The sequence below is a fragment of the Vipera ursinii genome (assembly GCF_947247035.1).
Source record: "Vipera ursinii genome assembly, chromosome: 1".
Taxonomy (NCBI): domain Eukaryota; kingdom Metazoa; phylum Chordata; class Lepidosauria; order Squamata; family Viperidae; genus Vipera; species Vipera ursinii.
Window position 1 is genome coordinate 218,105,003 of NC_139512.1, and position 19,244 is coordinate 218,124,246.

Below are 19,244 nucleotides of genomic sequence, written 5' to 3' on the forward strand. Positions count from 1 at the left end.
CCCAAACGTCGGCAGGTCTGCGCGGAGGAACGGAGACCTGGGGAGGTTTGGGGAGGCGCCCAAACCTCCCCAAACGTCGGCAGGAGGAACGGAGACCTGGGGAGGTTTGGGGAGGCGCCCAAACCTCCCCAAACGTCGGCAGGTCTGCGCGGAGGAACGGAGACCTGGGGAGGTTTGGGGAGGCGCCCAAACCTCCCCAAACATTGGCAGGAGGAACGGAGACCTGCCAACGTTTGGGGAGGTTTGGGGAGGCGCCCAAACCTCCCCAAACGTCGGCAGGTCTGCGTGGAGGAAGGGAGACCTGGGGAGGTTTGGGGAGGCGCCCAAACCTCCCCAAACGTCGGCAGGAGGAACGGAGACCTGGGGAGGTTTGGGGAGGCGCCCAAACCTCCCCAAACGTCGGCAGGTCTGCGCGGAGGAACGGAGACCTGGGGAGGTTTGGGGAGGCGCCCAAACCTCCCCAAACGTCGGCAGGAGGAACGGAGACCTGGGGAGGTTTGGGGAGGTGCCCAAACCTCCCCAAACGTCGGCAGGAGGAACGGAGACCTGCCGACGTTTGGGGAGGTTTGGGGAGGCGCCCAAACCTCCCCAAACGTCGGCAGGAGGAACGGAGACCTGCCGACGTTTGGGGAGGTTTGGGGAGGCGCCCAAACCTCCCCAAACGTCGGCAGGTCTGCGCGGAGGCGTTTGGGGAGGTTTGGGGAGGTGCGCGCGCACCTCCCCAAACCTCCCCAAACTTTGGCAGGTCTCCGGACGGCGTCGGCTTGGGAGAGGTGCGCGCGATCCTGGAAGCACCGAAGCCTCGGCCGCGCGCAAGTCCTCGGTAAGCTCCGGGCGGTCACTTGCTTCGTGTCTCCTGAGGGAAGGGGGGGCGACTGGAACGGGCGTGTTTCCTCGCCTGCTGGGCGCCGCGATTTGCCCGGGGAACGCGCGGGCCCCGAATGGCAGCGTGGAGCGAGGAAGCGGACAGCCAGGGCTTCCCCGAGAGCCGCGGCCACACAGGGTATTATTCAGGCTTGCAAAATGGCGGATCGAGCCTCTGCTGGTGGCAGAGGCTTGCAGAGCGCAGATCCAGCCTCCGCCGGCGGCGGAGGCTTGCAGAACGGCGGATCGGCTTATACTCGAGTCAACAACTTTTCCCAGTTTTTGGGGGTGAAATTGGGGTCTCGGCTTATACTCGAGTCGGCTTATACTCAAGTATATACGGTAATTAAATAAAGGAACCCATGGGCGCTCAATTTGTATAAGACTCAAGTAAACTATTTTAATCCATTATTTTCATCCCACAGCCCCACATACATAAACCTATTGCATGTAACTATTTAATAGAAGACGCTGTCTTCTATTAGTCGCTTTCCTTAAATAATAAAAAAAATGACTGTGTCCAAATTTCAAATATAGTTTCTATATGTGTCAGGCCTCTGTCGGAGCCTGAATCTGCTGAGGAAAATGAGCTGGAACTGGAGCCTCTGGAGGTCGAGGGAGAGGTGTCTGTGGCTTCAGAGGGATGTGGGGAAGAGCAGGTCGAGGCAGGCCAGAGCCTTTCAGTATTGGGAAGGGTGAACAGGAAAGACAAGAGCTCAGGAGATGAGCAAGGGCCACCCCCTCCTGATCCTAGAGGACGGAGAGTGTGGAGAGAAAGAAGGAACAACGCAGGCAGGCTCAACTACTTGAGAGGAGAGCGCCCCGCCCCTCTCCACAAGGCACACCTGGAGACTGAGACTTAAGGAGACTCTGTGGGGAGGGGCATTTGTCAGGAACAAACGCTGATTTCTTGGAGTTTTCTGTGCTATTGCTGATCTTGGAAACAACTCTCCGATCTCTTGTACTGCGCTGTGATTTCTGCTTGGAAACCCTGAAATTCTGACCATTGGACTGGGTGACAAACTTGATTTGTGTTCAAAGACCTATATTTTGGCTTCTCTTTTGAAACTGCTCAGGCAAGCTTGTATTTCCACAGACTCGTTAGATTTTGAATGTAGGTTTCATTCCTTGTTATTTACCTGGCCTTGAATAAATTACTCTTCTAATCTAACTGTATGTAAAACTACTTGCAGCCAGAGGCTGCTGAAGGTGTGTGTGTCTTACTTTGTTCTGAGGCTTGCCAGAAATGTGGGAGCATTTGGGGAAAATTTGGAGCAATTAAAGGGCAGTTTGAATTGCCAGCTGTCTGCATTGCCTCTGTGCAGTGCCCTGGGTCATCAAGCCACTCTAGAAAGCAGTTCTCACCTAAAAAATATTACTATATTAAACAAATGCATCTTTTACACAAACTACACATAAATTAAAACAAGCAATTTATCCAAAAAACACCTAGAATTGTTCGTGTCTGCTCAGATGAACAACCACCAATTTCTTTTTGCTTAATTGATCTCAGAATCCAACTAAAACAAAAAGCCAAAAGACAAGACACACAGAGATGCAATAAACGGTTTATGATCACAACCCCTTGTGTCCTTTTTGAGAAGATTCTTCCAATGGGTATTTTAAGTATGTAGTTATTTGTTCTTTTATTGTTGTGAAGAATGAGACACAACAGGGGGAAAAACAACAGAAGAATCCCAAAGCACAAGCTGGAACAGAGAACTGAACCTTCCCTACACAATTACAGAGACACTTTCAGCTTTACTTATCTCATTCTCACAGTTCTAACTTTTTACCATAATTCCTCAGTTTGCTACTCTACAGGCAGTCTTTGACTTACGACCTCTATTTTTCTGTCCTTTTATAAGGCACCAATTTCCTACATCATTTCTGAACTCTTACTGCTTCTTTTGGGATCACATTCAGATTGGTAGACTTGCTTAGTGTTTATTTCCAAACCAAGATTTGAAAGGCAGTTTCAAAACAGAGTTTTTTAATCACTATGCTAACCAGAGTTGATGTGATTTAGACATGATGCTGCACTGTTAATTTAAGTAGTCGACATGTGTGTGAAGACAACAGGAATGGAAGAAAAGAGGAAGAGAAAGTTACCCACTGGACTCCCAATCTTTTTTGCAAAGATAATTTCAAGCAGCAGGAGAAGTACCATTATACTGTTTAAGCCTAAAGAACAACCAAGTTGAAAACCAAAATTAGCCCACCAGATTATTGCAGAACAATGCAAACGCTGAAGAGCCATTGCTTCTCTTCAAGGCATCCGCAGCATTTTCTCAGCAGCTGTTAAACATCCCTGCTTAACTAAATCAACTGAAATTTTCATTTTCTAACACTACTATGCAGCAGATGGTAACTTAAATGCATGAAAGAGACAATCCTCTAAGCCTAGGATGAAATGATTATATAAATATTTTGAGCAAGGGGGCTGGTTTATAATCTGCAAATCTGTTGATTTATCATGGATAAAACGGAAAGTAATTGTGCCAACAGAAGAAATACCCTGAAATAAAAACCAGAAGAATCAAAGTTCTCTTCAGAGTTTTCCCACAGAACGCCTATAACACAATTCATTTGTGTTAGGGAAGAATAAAATTTGTTCCATGTTTTACCTCACACATCTGCAATTGGAAGAATCTTCGCTCTTTTTCCATCTCTTCTGCTATTTCGGCCCCACTAATTTCTGTACGAATCATTCCATGCAACTTAGCATGTTCTTTTTTCTCTTTTTCTATTTTTGTCCTATATGGAAGAAAAACAGTAAAATTATGCTTTACCCTAAGCTTTAATTGTTAATTGTTTCAGAACGGCACCACCCATTTTAAATGGAAGTTCAAAGCATCATCAAGATTAGTGAGGTAATGCTAATTTATTTGAGAACTACGAAAGGGAACCCAAAATGCTATGATTCAGTTCATGCAATTCCAGTTCAGTGCTTCTGCATTAACAATACGAAGAACCAGGACTTGCACTAGATCTTTCTGAACGAGCTCTTAGACGCTCCATATGGTGTCTAGACCACTCCTTAATAACTGAAAAGTCCAAGAGGAAATTGTATTATGGAGAGCCTTTCCATAATCTACAGGCAAAGTGACATATGTTACTGAAATGTCCCCATAACTTGGCCTACTTTTACTATTTTTCGCTGTCATCTGCCATCTTTCCATAATCAGAATTCTATCCAGCTATGTGCTTTATACAGCTTTTCCTTGTTGGAGAGCACTTTGCCTTCACCCCAATCTGCCCAGACCACAGCTGTCACCTCTTCCTGTTCCTGAGCCAAGTGGTGCTGTAAATGCAACCCAGAAGAGAGGACGAAAGGCTTCCAGGTCTTAGCAAACCAGCTGCCCACACTACCCCAAGGTCTCTGCCAGTATTTTAGGTTGAATACAGGCAGCAGTCATATACTGAACAAAATCTGAACATGAAACCTACAAAGCAAAAGTAAATTAAGGGAATGAGAGGAGTTGCTCAGTTTGTGCATTATGCATTCCAGATTATTGTTCCTGAAATGAGCGAGTCTGCTCTCAAAAACAAAATGCTGTATCATATATTTATAGCACATTTATCTGATTTGTTAGCCAAAACCACTCTAATACGCTCAACTTTAAAAATAGACTTGCTTAAAATTTGTAATCCATACACTATGATCAAGGGATGGGGAGGGAGGTACAAAACCAATTCTTAAATGAAGAACAAGTTGCAGAATCCAATCTGGATCAGTCACCGGGACCAGAGTTTTAGTCTTCTGAGATTTTTGCAGGAGCCCATCCTCAGAGAGGTTCCCTGAGGATGGCCTGAAAAACATGGAAGATTAAACCTTGTTCCCGGTGACTGACCCTGACTGGATCCTGCAACATTATCCTGAGACACATATATTTCCCTTCATTCGTGAAAGAACAATTTGATATAATTCATTGCTTCCCTTGACATTTTCCTCACCTGTAACCTGATGAACGTCTACCACTTTTTAAAAAATAGTTATGTGCAGAAATATACCGTAGCATCCTTTGAAAACATTTGGAAGTAGATTTCCAGGGGGCAGGAAAGACTGTGTAGAAAAGGAGGAACAAATTGTGCTTCTGAGAAGTATGAAGTGACTTACTGATTGGGCTGCCTTGCAAGCGAGACACTACAGACTAGCCATATCCCAACTTGGCATGCCCCCTCCTCCAAGAATTTTCAGCCAGCATAACGTGTGAAGATTTTAGGAGTTGTTCTCATAGCATATCAGGAGGGATTGCTAAGTCTTGTTTTACCAGAGAAACCAACTTCCAATATATGTAAATTCATACAGCACATACTATTAAGAGAATGCTGAGACGTCTTTATTCACAGGATGTAGATTGCAGGCATTGTTTTGTTTGGATTTATGAAGAGCTTCCAGAATAACCAACATTACGATAAATAACACATCCTTTCTATTATCCTGTTCCCAGCATGATCGTATCGTAGCAGTGCCTGGATGTTTCTGTATTTTAATAACACAAGGCACCAAGAAAATTATTCTGTTGTTTTATCATATATTCTCGATTCTGGCAATACAACTTTATGTCTCAATTCTGGCAATAAAACTTTTAATAAAATATAGTAATTATTTCTCTTGTTTTCTCTGTAATGCCCTGTCACTATAATTTTAAGCCTGGAGGTACTTAGACTGGCTACAACCAACACTAAAATCAGTGCCAATAGAAGAGAATATATCTACTCTAGTTCAAGACTGAACTATGGAGTCCTTGGTGCTCTCTGACTTCGTTTTTTGTTTGAACATGTTTCATTATCCCACTAGGTAACATCACTGATGGTGTTACCTAGTGGGGTAATGAAATGTCTGTAAGCAAACAACTAAGCCCAGACAGCATCAGAGGCTTCAGTAACATCAGTGTTGATGCCATACTAATCATAGTTTCAGCTGTGAAACTTAGATGGAAAGGGCAATATTCATCTCTCTGGGATGTGATGGTTGCGCAACCTTGATAGATACTTCCAAATATTAGTATCAAGGGACTTACTTCTGGACCAGCTCTTATAAACAGTATGTTCTTTGAAAGATGCCAAAAGAGACAATGGCACTGAAGATTCAGAGTTGTTCTATCTGATCATAGGGGAAAGAATGATCATCAAATTAATATCTGCTGTTACCTAGAGATGCTAAGCTAAATTAGTAAAGGCAATTAATTGGTTCACTGCTTACTTGGATTAAAGAATTCAGAATATATACAGCTGTAATACAAGCCCACAGGCAAGAAAACAAACACTAAAGGGATGTTGGGAAACAATTTAATTTGTATCACAGAACTAATGCCTTTCTTTGTCTCTGGAAATAACTTGAGGGGGAAAAAGGGATGCACATGAAAGTATGAAAGACTATGAAAGTAGCTTATACCAATTGAAAGATTTTGGAATTCAGATCCTGTTAATTACAAACTTTGCAAATACTGTACATATTCTCTACAACTGTGTTTTGATACTGTATATCGCTAGCATGATCTTGAGTCCAGTGGCACTGTAACCTAAACGGCATATTGTATCTTGAAATCTGCACTATCTTTGAGAATGAAATCAAGTTGAAAAAAACAAAATCATAATAACTCGGTAACCTATTACTGGCCCTGAAAACGAAAAATTGATCTGACTGGGGTATTAGGCTTAATTTGAAAATATGGGAATCTGCCTTATAAGATAAGATAACATAATCTTTATTGTCATTTTTTTACTGTGGGCACAACGGCACACATCAAAAATGAAATTTAGTTGCCCGCTCTCAAAGTGAAACACATACATGACACACACCTAAAACATACTACATACAACATATGTATAGACCCACACCCCTACATATACATAACAATAAAATATTAAATACTGTCCATCTTGAATATATAACGGAAGGAGGAAGCCTGAGAGTTCACAAGGTTAATGCTGTATGGAATGAAACTATGGCTGAATCTGGATGTGAAACCCAGACCATTGGCCCACATAGCTCAGTGTTCCCCTCACTGATGGTCAGTAACTTCAAAATGAAGCATTCCCAAGCCCCACCTAAAGATGCCAGAGATTGAATCTGGGTACCTCATGGGGCAAACCTCACACTCTGTCACTGAATTTACCGTTTGTACCTAAGTAACTTCACTACTAGACTTGGAAGACTAAAACTGGAAAGGGACATTCAAATATACTCACAAACACCACCTAAGTTATTCCTTCTTTTCATGACTCCACATCACGTGGAGATTATATCTGCAGTAATCAGGTTTAGGCCAAGACAAGTAAAAGTCTCCTTCAAACTGCCTCATTCAATGGGCTATAATGCATTCAGTGTCTGACTCTTCTCTACCATGAGAATCTTTCTCTGTATTTCTTCCAAACACAGGTAGTCCTCGAATTACGGCAATTGAGCCCAAACTTTCTGTTACTAAGTGAGACATGTTAAGTGAGGTTTGCCCCGTTTTATGACATTTCTTGCCACATATGTTAAGTGAATCACTGCAGTTATTAAGTTAGTAACACGGTTGTTAAGTGAATCTGGCTTCCCCATTGACTTTGCTTGTCAGAAGGCTGCAAAAAGTGATCATATGACCCTTGGGACAATGCAACTGTCATAAATATGTGTCAGTTGCCAAGCGTCTTGAATTTTGATCACGTGATGGTCGTAAGTGTGAAAAAAGGTCATAAGTCACTTTTTCAGTGCTGTCATAACTTTGAACAGTCACTAAACAAACTGTGATTAGTCAAGGACTGTTTATGCTATTATTATCTATTAATGTTTAACTGTATAAGTAAAGGCCATATTATATCATCGTAAACTGCCAATATACATTCAACAAGTGGAGTTTTTACTACAACTAATGAGTACTTGGTTATCACAATCAGGCCTTACCAGAAATAGTATAAAGCGGTACAGAAAAAGTTATGACGTGCTCAATAGTGCTCATGTAATATAAGTCTACCATAAGCTGCTTAATTACTTTAGAGAACAGCTTCTTGCTAAAAAAAACTGAGTGAAAAGTTTTTTATATATATATTTTGGCTTGCTCATTTCTTTACTTCATTCATTCAAAACATTTATATAGCCACTTTTAATCAACTCTGTGTGGCTCCCGTTCCAATACAAGTGCCATCCTTATACTGAAAAAGTAGCAGTTTTATTATGTGATATAGAGATATACAGGGATCCAGTGTATTCATGCATGTTAGATAGATAGATATTCTTATTATTCTGACTCTGAATAAATGGATGCTGGAAAAGTTTTTAGCTCACGGGTCTAGTTGTTGTAAGTATGACCGATCTTCAAAATATTCAACAGATTAAATGGGTGTTAAACTGTACTAGTCTCAATGGGATAAATATCTGTCTGATACAAGAACAGCTTGTTTGTATCAAGTTAGTATCAAGTTGTCCCAGCTTCTTCAAAACATACATTTTCAATTTTTAAGTATTTTTCAATTAAGGTATGCATATTGCTTTTTGTAAGCATAATGCTATTGCACATTTAATAGGCTACAGCAGACATGTCAAACACAAGGCCCGGGGGCCGGATCCGGCCCGCAAAGTGGTTTCATGTGGCCCGTGAAGCCATCCTGGAAACAGTGAGGGAACGGCCCCCACTGCCTTGGCCCTGGCCCAGAGACCCTCCTTCTGCCAGAGTCCCACTCCTGCCCAGGCCCCCATAGGCACCCTTGATGCCAACGATGTAGAGCTGGCCACGCCCACCCAGTAGGCCACACGCACTCTAGCCACACCCACCCAGTAGGCCACGCCCACCCTGGCCACACCCACCCGCCCCCCTGAGGGCAACCGCAATGCTGATGCGGCCCTCAATGAAATTGAGTTTGACACCCCTGGGCTACAGTATAGTGCAGGCAGGTCCAACCAGTGGCCCATGGCCTCAGGCAGCCCCAGTCAGCTAGTCATGTGGCCCCACAAGATCGCGAACTCTTAACCTTATGTGATTTTTATTTGCATTAACTATATTACGCTGCCACATTATTAAAACATGTGTGGCCCAAAACAATTCCTCTTCACTCAGTGAGACCCAGGCAAGCCACAAGGTTGGACACCCATGATAATAGTGTAAACATAAATTTTATATGCATTGAAAATGAAAACATTTTCGTGACTCGTTTTTACTGCAGTATTCACTTGATGGACTCTACATACCATTGAGGTCTACTGTACAGCTAACGATAGCAAATCAACCTCAGGCAGCTAGACTGGAACTAAATTTTAAACTGAATATGAATCTTGGTGATTATAGAGATACAAACGGTTTTCTGGGCTACTGTACAGAAGTGGTTTGTCACTGTCTTCTTCCAATTTTCCCAGAAATCTTCCATCCAAGTGCTTACTAGATTTTAACCAAATCTAGATTAAATAGGCAACAAATCTGGTAATCCAATGTATCCAACCAACTCAATGACCCTTATTTTTGGATGAACAAGCACAGAAAGAGACAATGTATACAAATTTGCTACGTATCAGAAAGGAAGTACCTACACTTTGGTTTCATAGTCTTTCCACGCTTTATCAAAAGGCTTCTTCAAATCCTGTAGAAATGAGAAGAAAGCCACATTAAATAGGCAAGTGATCATTTGTGCTAAATCACTTAAGATTAAATCCTGGTGAAGTAACCTTTGGAATAAATAGCCCACTTTTAATTGGCTTTAGTTTTTCTCAAATTAAATTTTATACATCTGAAAGTCCAAGTACTGTATACTAGAAGGAGACTCAGTCCTGGGCTGTGCAAAGCCTTCAAAGGAAAAACTTTGCAAAGCATTTTTTGTGAGAGTAAAACACCTCTCCTTGAAGTGCGAATTGCAACAGCTACTTCCTTTAAAGATGCTTATTTGGTCCACATCAAAAGATTTTGTAACCCACCAAAACCAATGCAGTGCCTCCATGCAGACAGCAACCGCCTGGAATTAATAAATGAAGCAGTGTTCCTTTTTCTTGTTGTAGCCTTCCAAAGAGTTATTTTTTTAATCCCATTTATATCCCGCCCTTCTCTGAAGACTCAGGGCGGCTTACAATCTAAGAAGCACAAATCAATGTGCTTAGCAATAGCCTTCATTCTATGTATATGCCTGCTTATTAGGGCTTTTGCGCCCCCCCAAGCGGCATTTTACAAAGTCAGCTTATTGCCCCCAACCATCTGGGTCCTCATTTTACCTACCTTGGAAGGATGGGAAGCTGAGTCAACCTTGAGCCTGGTGGAACTCGAACCTGCACTAATTGCAGGCAGCTGGTGTTACATAAGGAGGCATTAGCCCACTGCTCCACCAAGGCTCTTACTGTTAACCTTAGCAATCAAAATGTAAGGATGGAGGAATGGTTTTGGTTGGGTTTATATGTCATGTCAAACCAAAAGATCTACACAATGGTTCAGTGTGAACCGAACCTTTTTGTCATAAAATTTAGTGTGAACCAAATAAAATGATGTGACAAGCTAGTAAGATTATTTTTCTTATTCTTTATCTACATTTCTTATTTAAGTAGCAATACAGAATGCTCTATGTCAGACATGTCAAACACAAGGCCCGGGGGCCAGATCCAGCCCGCGAAGTGGTTTCATGCGGCCTGCGAAAACATCCTGGAAACAGTGAGGGAATGCCCCCACTGCCTTGGCCCTGGCCCAGAGACCCTCCTTCTGCCAGAGGCCCTCAGATCTGTCTCACTCCTGCCCAGGCCCCCATAGGTACCCTTGATGCGAACGATGTAGAGCTGGCCATGCCTACCCAGTAGGCCATACGCACTCTAGCCATGCCCACCCAGGCCATACCCACCCGGCCCCCTGAGGGCAACTGCAAAGCTGATGCGGCCCTCAATGAAATTGAGTTTGACACCCCTGCTCTATGTCCTGCCTATCGGTCTGACGTCTCTCTCAGTCACAGCCCTTCTTGCTCTCTAATGCAAAATTAAATTAATCCTAACTTGACAGCGGATGTAACTGCATTATACAATAACTCTCCTAGCACCAGTTAGGCATATGGTATTTATTTATGGGTGCTGCACCATATGATATTGGAAACCAAAGCCAGCCATGGTTTGCTGGTCAACCTCTGCATCAGCCCAGCCAGCTCTGCAGTTCACATTTAGGTAAAAAAAAATTTTTTGCCTTTTTAAATGTTTCTTTAAAGCATAATCCAATTGGAGTCATAAGACACTGCATACAAATTGAGGAAAAACTGAACTCCGGCACTTTCATGGCATTGTTATTTCAATATTTTTGGATTGGAACTAAAGTAAAGAACTATCTCCAATTTCCCATTTCTATGACTAGAGGGCAAATCACTTTCACCATCCTTCAGTGAATAAATGAACAAGTATAACGTTTATGACCCATTTATTTAATTGGGTTCTCTTTGTTTTTAAAAACTTGTGTGGAGAACAGCTGTATTAGGTCATATTTATGCAGAAATCTTTAAAATTCGAAAGGGTTCATAAACTTTTAAATACCACTGCACATTAGTCCAAAATAAATCACTGCATCCAAGATGAAAAATTATCCATCCAGAAGGACAGGGCAGCCGGATATGACAGCAGAGAAATATCTTTTTCTCCAGTACAAATTGTAACATGCACTTATGCTAATAATTACATAATTTTTAAAAATAGAAACACGCAACATACCCCTTTTACGCCTTTTAGGTCGCCCTTTAGCAAACTGTCCAGTGGAAACGTGATTATATTGTTCATATTCTGGATCTATAACAAAAAAAAATGTTTTCATCTAAAAGCATTTAAATATTTATAAATAAATACTTAGTAGGCATTCCAAGAAAGAGATGCAAGATACTCATTTGTGCAGAAAGGGCAAAGGATAATAAAGAGTGCATTTCCCACATTTTTGTTGGGTTTAGGAATGTTTGATTTTCCCAATTCATTGTAATAGTTGTGTTGACACTATTACTTTCATTCATTAAAACGCAGCCTTTGTTGCACGGAGCCTTACCTACTTCCTCAGGAATTCCATGGTCATTCTCATCCTAATAACCTAGTCCAGGGGTGTCAAACTGCCAGCCCACGGGCCGGATGCATCATAGCGAAACCACGCTTACCCCATTGCCGGCAATGGCAAAAAAGTCGCGATACATCACATGTCACATGATGACCTAGCCAGACATAATTGTCCTGCGGGCATCTAGCTCCATATGCCTAGAAAATGCCTGCTCTGACTCAGTGTAGACTCAAATGTGAGCTCATACCGAAGTTCAATCTGATTTGCTCTTTCACCAGCTATACTTTAGGCCTCTCCTGATTTGCTTCATCATCCAAAACTCCTCAATAAAGCTAGGAACATTGTTGGAAGAAAAGGCTTACTGGGGTACAATCTTATCCAAGGCTCTTATTGCTTCTATTTTCTATCAGGCAACTAAAGTCTTAGCACAACTGTTCACCACAGCCTAAGGAAACTCCTCATATACTTTCTTACTTTCTATAAGCAAAGAGCTTCCAAATAAACCTCTTTTTGAGGGGTGACTAAACGAATAGTTTCACCTACCCTGCAAAATTTGGCAGCACTAGTCATATCCATAGCAATGTGAGAGTGACTTGACCATGGCACAGAACAAAAACTATTGTCTCCCACCCTGAGATTCTGTTGCAAGCAAACACACACACACACACACACACACACACACACACACACACACACACACACATACACACAAACCAGATATATGGTCCTCTGGGCACGTTAAGCCTTGAATGATCTGGGACGGTTTCACCATCCTGATGGTGTCTATGAATCCTGAGCTATCTCTAATCCATGAGAGATCTTGGATGAGGAGAGATTTATTACAGGCAAATCTGTTATTTAGCAATAACAATCAGAGATTAAGAGCATCTAGGTAGCCTGGCTCTCAGGTTAAATAGGAATTGGTGTCAGGAGTCCAGTCTCTGTTTGCCCATCCCTACATCCCATCCTCTATTAGAAAATACCCGTAAAACTTTGCACAGAGATTATGGGAAAGCACTGCACTGCACAAAGCATTTTTCTGGGAAGAGTCAATGCAGTTCAGATGTGAGAGACGTGGGCAGAAGGGCATTTCAAAGAAACTCTACCTTAATTGACTCTTGGCAGTTCTCAAGGATCTTTATTTAAAGCCAGCTTGGTTTTTTAAAGAGACTTTTCTTAAAATCGGTGTCATTCTTGCTTCTTTGGTTTTGCTAACAACAGGTAATAACTTACAACAGTTCGTTTAGCGACTGTTCGAAGTTACAACAGCACTGGGAAAAGGGATTTACGACCGTTTTTCATACTTATGACCACTGCGGCATCCCCGTGGTCATGTGATCAAAATTCAGGCATTTGGCAACCGGCTCATATTTATGATGGTTGCAGTGCCCGCGGGGTCATGTGATCCCCTTTTGCAACCTTCTGACAGGCCAAGTCAATAGAGAACCCAGATTCACTTAACAACCGTGTTAACTAACTTAACAACTGCAGTGATGTCACTTAACAAATGTTTCACTTAGCAACAGAAATGTTGGGCTCAATTATGGTCGTAAGTCAAAGACTACCTGTATGTGGGCTTGACACCCTAATATCTGCATACAAGCTTTCCACTCAGTGTTGGAGGCTCTTCCAGAATAATTTGAAGAAACCGTAGTAAGTATGAACGAAGGAAAACTGACAAATAAATATCGTTAAGTTAATGTGTCTTATACCTTGAAATAACCTGAAGCCATCTTCATACACATCTTAAATATCTGGAGCTGTTAATACTACCGTTACCAAGTGTCAGATAAACTATCAGAGAATTTGGCAAGAAAAAAAACAGCACAAATTACCATGGACCATGTTAACTTGCTATTTTTGAAAGGTACTCCAGGAATCAGTTCCAAATAAAGCAATGTAAAGGTCTTTTTTGTTACAGAGGAAATGGGAAATGACAGCCCAAGGTATGAAAAGAAAAATCAAATATCACCTAGAAAGTATGAAAAAATAGTGTATCTGTTTGACCTTATACATAAACCCTCCTCTATTTAAAATATATTTTTGTGCACAGACTCTAAAACAGAACAAGAGTTAAGAAACATGGCAAAAAGCATTTAAATAATAAAGACTGTATTACAATTTTTAAAACAATAAAAATAAGTCACATTTGTTTTTCAAGTTGTGTAATTTCAGAATCTGTTTAACAGTTTTGTGACGTTACTAATAATACTATACTCCTCATTGACCAGACTTATTTTAAGGTTACATTCATTTACTGTCAATCCTAATTATTATATAAAATAAAAAGCAACCAAACAGAGAGATAGAAAAGATACCTGCAGGTAGAGGATACTGAAATACACCTTTACGACAATCCATGTAATAATTTAACTTAGGAAGTATAATATGCCTTTAAAAAGTATCATGTATACTCAAACATAAGACCATATGTAGATAAGCAGATCCTCATATTTTTAATCAAAATATCATGAAAAATACATCACTAGCACATAACCCGACCCTTGAAATACACTGTTTATATGCTGTTTAATTTTGGTACCTAAAATTCCTGGTTTATCTGTGAGTATATATGGTAAATATTTAAAGGCAGGCTAAGCTTCCACAGAGAGCAAAGTACAAATTTGTAAATTGTGTCCTTTCTCCTGCGTTTTCTAAATACAGTTTTAATACAGCAAGTGGAATGGTCTAACTGAAAGAAACCATGTTCAGGATGACACCATCTAGGTCAAGTGGTGTTTAATCCATAGTGGTTCTTATATTAATGCATTTTTTTTACTTGATACTCCAATCATCTGATTATAAGCAGACCTCTTATGTCTATGTTTAGATTCTAGATATTTATGAGTTTTAAGTACGTGAACAGGAGAGGATATATTTGCTAATGCATTAACCCAATGCTTCAATGAGGCAGAGATGTTAGGCTACCACTATAAGCAGTTCACTATAATTTAACCACAATCAGATATTACAGGGAAAGGTGTTTTTCAGCTGCAATAAACTTTAGAAAGTTACATAGCAATACTGGAAAAATGTTCCTATTCACCAGACAGTAAGTATTATTTGATAAAATATGAAATAGTTATTATTTAACTGCTATAGTAATAGGAAGAGATGACAGCTTCTCAAGAGCACACCCAAGGCCTTTTTGAGGCACCCGCTTCCACCTTCAGTTCAAACACAACCAACATTTTCCCATGATGCTCTGCTGGATGAGATGGATTGTGTTTCTGAAGGGGAAGTGGTATGATGCACAACAATAAAGCTGCAGAAATCCAGGAACACATTCCAAGATGTGGTTGTTTGGGAGACAAGAGGCAACACAGCTGGATCAGAGTCAGATATTTAGCATGGCTACTCTCCCAGTGTGTATCCATTAGGGCAGGGGTCTTCAAACTTGGCCCTTTTATGATTTGTAGACTTCGGCTCCCAGAACTCCTCAGCCAGGCACGCTGGCTAAGGAATTCTGGGAGTCGAAGTCCACAAATCATAAAAGGGCCAAGTTTGAAGTCCCTGCATTAGGGTTAGAGTGGTATAGGTTCAATCTGTCAAGATTCTGTCTATATGGTGTAAGCAAATAAAGAGCTGAACTTTAGTTTGTTCTATGTCATTCTTTGGCTGAGCCTGTCAGATCAAAGTAGGCCATCTCCTCTTCACTGGATTTCCAACTCACATGCCAAAGCTTTTTTTCCCTCCTCTTTTTTTAAAAAAAAGCAATTACATAATGTTATAACAAAGAACCAGTCACAAAATGTTTCAAATCCTTCCTTGAGAGAGCTAGTTGTCTTAGGCCAGGGGTAGGCAACCCTGGCTCTTTTATGACTCATGGATTTCAACTCCCAGAATTCCTGAGCCAGCATGGCTCAGCTTGGAACCTCTCCCTTTCCCCTCACCATGGCTGGCTCAGGAATTCTGGGAGTTGAAGTCCACGAGTCATAAAAGAGCCAAGGTTGCCTACCTCTGCCCTAAGATATAAGAAACAAAGAAGCCTCTTCCAGTATCCGATTAGCACTATCTGTGCGCCACTCAGGAAAGCTGGTCTAGGCAATAATTTACGATATACACAGGGTGCATACACAAAAGATTCCCCCGTGCTACTGATTGCATCTCTAAAGAGTCACAATTTAAATCTTTTAGGTAAGCTTCAGAAGCAGGCATTCAGTCCTTTTTCCTCACCAGGGAACAGCTTAGTGTCTATCAAAGCTGTGGCTTTATAGGCAATCACGTTTTTATATTTAGTAGTTAGTAGTTTTTATATTTAGCAGTTATATATTTTAAATTAAACTTAAAACTACATTGTACGGTTTCAATTCTGCAGTACATACTCTCATTTGTTTCTTACCAGGTTTTTGAAGAGCGCCGTCAATTCTTTTGTAAATACTGCAAATTTTAAAAAGGCTGTTCCTAAATCTGGATCATCCCTACAGACGCAGTTGCCTCCGAATTTCTCCAAAGCTTGCGTATACTGCTCTTCATTTTCCACATGAGCTTCAAAGAGAACAAACAGAATGCTAATTCCAGGAACCATCAACAAGTCGTCCACTGATGTAAAAAGTGCAAGTAATTTACAAGTACATTTGAATACATTCATTTAATCCAAATACGTTTATAATTTTAAATTTCAAAACAATATGATAGTCTACAGGTGTTTGTTTTTTAAAAAAAATAAACTTCTGAATAAAAAAAGCAAGAGCATTAAATTGCTATAACTAATACAAAAACCTGAAATAGATTCCAGTTGAATAACTCAAAATACAGGAGAAAATATCCACTCCAAAGAACAAGTAACAGTGATGGTAAATCATCATCATCATCATCAACATTACCAGTGTCTCCAAATTTATCCAATCTTTAATAAATGAAGCCTGGTATATCATGATTATAATATCCCATATTTCTGACAGTCTCCTTTGTGGGGACTCTGGCAGTCCCATGGCCTGATAACCAATTCTTGCCCATTCATTTCAATAGGAACTACATCTGTGCTACAAAAATGAACAAGAAGAGCTACAAGATATTTCAGTATTCCATTCAGTTCCATAAAACAGGGTCACAATATTACACCTTACATGAAAAAGAAAATATTATTAATATAAATAAGAGAAGCAAACTCAAAACCTGCCAGGATATAAGAAAATGGTGTGCAAACATTTAGGGTCCTTGGCAATATCTTATATTAACATATAGTAATATAAGAAACAATATAATATGCAACAATGCGTATTAAAGTATACAAACTATAATGCTTTACTATCCCCAGACAGTACTATTACATTGGATAGGGATAGTGGGATTGCTATATAGTATTTGAGAAGCACTGAATGAGTGAGCAGGACCAAATGCCGATATATGCATCATAATACCACTAAACAAATGATGTAACTTATATATTCCTATAGGTATCATGATGTGAATGACATGAATTAATATAAAATTATATAATAGTGGTATCTATATAGTATTATGAGGTACATATCATTTTGATATTATACCTGTTGTTACAGTTGTCTATAAAAATACCTAGTAAGGTTAGTCTGTATAAAAACACTTCCAGAGAAGTTGGAATAGCCTGATACTTTAAACAGGACATATTTTGACAGAAGACAGAAGCCAAATTTCAAAAATGTTTAAATTAAATTATTTCTCAGTAACAGTTGCTATTTGCAGTAGCATATCGTAATGGTGTTACAGACCAATTGACAAGTATATTGTTGAGAATCATATAAAAAGGCTATTTTCAGATCAGAGCAAAGAAAGATTGGGATCACATGTTATGTCCTGGTTTGCTTGACCATAGTTTGTTACCTAAGCCACAATAGCTGGCATTTCATAAACTCTAATACAAAGTTGGTGGCAAAGAAATTGGAATCTGTTCTTGTGAACACAAGCTAAGAGCTAGAGCAGACATGTCAAACTCGTGACTCACGTGATGTCACGCAAAGTATCAAGTTTTTTCTCCATTGCCGGCAATGGGGTGGGCGTGGTTTCCTGATGATGCGTCCGGCCCGTGTGCCGGCAGTTTGACACCCCTGGTCTAGAGTACATTAATTAATTTCAAATTCATACATGGGCCCCTCCATTCATTTACCAATGCAACTTAAAAGAGATAAGAAATTTCATTTTCTGTCAACCGTAGTTTATTGATATACCGAAACCATAATACAGTGAAATACCTTAATTATGTTTCACAGAGGGAAAGGGAATTGATGACCCTCCAAATAATGCTAGTAAACTGTACTTCCAATCAAATGTAACTTACATCAATTAACATTTAACAAAAAAAAATCATTAGCACCAGGAAGGTAAAAGCATCACAAAAGAAGGAACAAGCATTCTTTTGTGAACTATCATTGACTTGAATCTGAATCAAGCGTTGAATATTGCAATGTGTATTTTAGAAATACAGAACATCAATAAACAAAGTGTACATACCCAAACCAGAAACATTTATAGCTTTCACAGATTTCTTCATCTTATAAAGAACAGTTCGGTCAACATCCAAGGCCTAAAAATGAAAGCATTTTTATTATTATTAATGATATGAGCTCAACGGCATACCAGGCAATATACTAGTCCATGCTACTTGACAACTGAAAATGCTACATATTGTTTTTAATATAAAATTTTCTACTGTTTTTATTATCTTCAGAAAAAAAAATGAAATAGTAATCTCCATATCTTTACCCCCAAAGAATTTTCCTTCTTCCAATTGTGTCCAATACGAAGAGACTGCCTGAAGGTTTTCCAGAAGTGGTCTGCCATTGACTTCTTCCTAAGGCTGAGAGTCACTGACCCATGGTCACCCGATTGGCTCTGTACCTTAGGTAAAGGTAAAGGTTCCCCCGCACGTGCGTGCTAGTCGTTTCCGACTCTAGGGGCCGGTGCTCATCTCCGTTTCAAAGCCGAAGAGCCAGCGCTTGTCCGAGGACGTCTCCGTGGTCATGTGGCCGGCATGACTAGATGCCAAAGGCGCACGGAGCGCTGTTACCTTCCCACCGTAGTGGTCCCTATTTTTCTACTTGCATTTTTACGTGCTTTCGAACTGCTAGGTTGGCAGAAGCTGGGACGAGTAACAGGCGCTCACTCTGTTACGCGGCACTCGGGATTCGACCTGCCAAACTGCCGACCTTCTGATCGACAAGCTCAGCATCCTAACCCACTGAGCCACCGCGTCCCTTCTCTGTACCTTAGGTGAGACTAAACTCACAGTCTCCTGATTTTCAGCCTGATACCTTAAATCATTACATCAAACTCTCACAAAGAAAATACCTGATTGTTAACATTAGCTTATTCTCAATTCTTTAATTAGTATTCATATATTAATGACTTAGAATTGAAATTTCTGGGCTCCCATGCTGATGACAAAGTATATTAGCAACACTAATGACTGTGTTTCATTTGGTATAT

The 19,244-nt window shown here is 40.5% G+C and overlaps 1 protein-coding gene across 3 annotated transcripts in view; it reads right to left on the reverse strand.

Annotated features, from left to right (window-relative positions):
- ASAP2 (ArfGAP with SH3 domain, ankyrin repeat and PH domain 2) overlaps window positions 1-19,244 on the reverse strand; it is a 95,226-nt gene that overhangs the window by 49,939 nt on the left and 26,043 nt on the right. For 2 of the 3 annotated variants that reach the window (XM_083379565.1, XM_083379563.1), the window contains exons 2-6: window positions 18,270-18,342; window positions 16,180-16,325; window positions 11,510-11,584; window positions 9,377-9,426; window positions 3,492-3,621 (exon numbers count right to left, since the gene is read on the reverse strand). In XM_083379565.1, the coding sequence (XP_083235691.1) occupies window positions 3,492-3,621; window positions 9,377-9,426; window positions 11,510-11,584; window positions 16,180-16,325; window positions 18,270-18,342 (474 nt within the window). Of the gene's footprint in view, window positions 1-3,491; window positions 3,622-9,376; window positions 9,427-11,509; window positions 11,585-16,179; window positions 16,326-18,269; window positions 18,343-18,521; window positions 18,697-19,244 lie in introns of those variants that run through there. The other variant, XM_083379564.1, reaches the window with a different exon arrangement.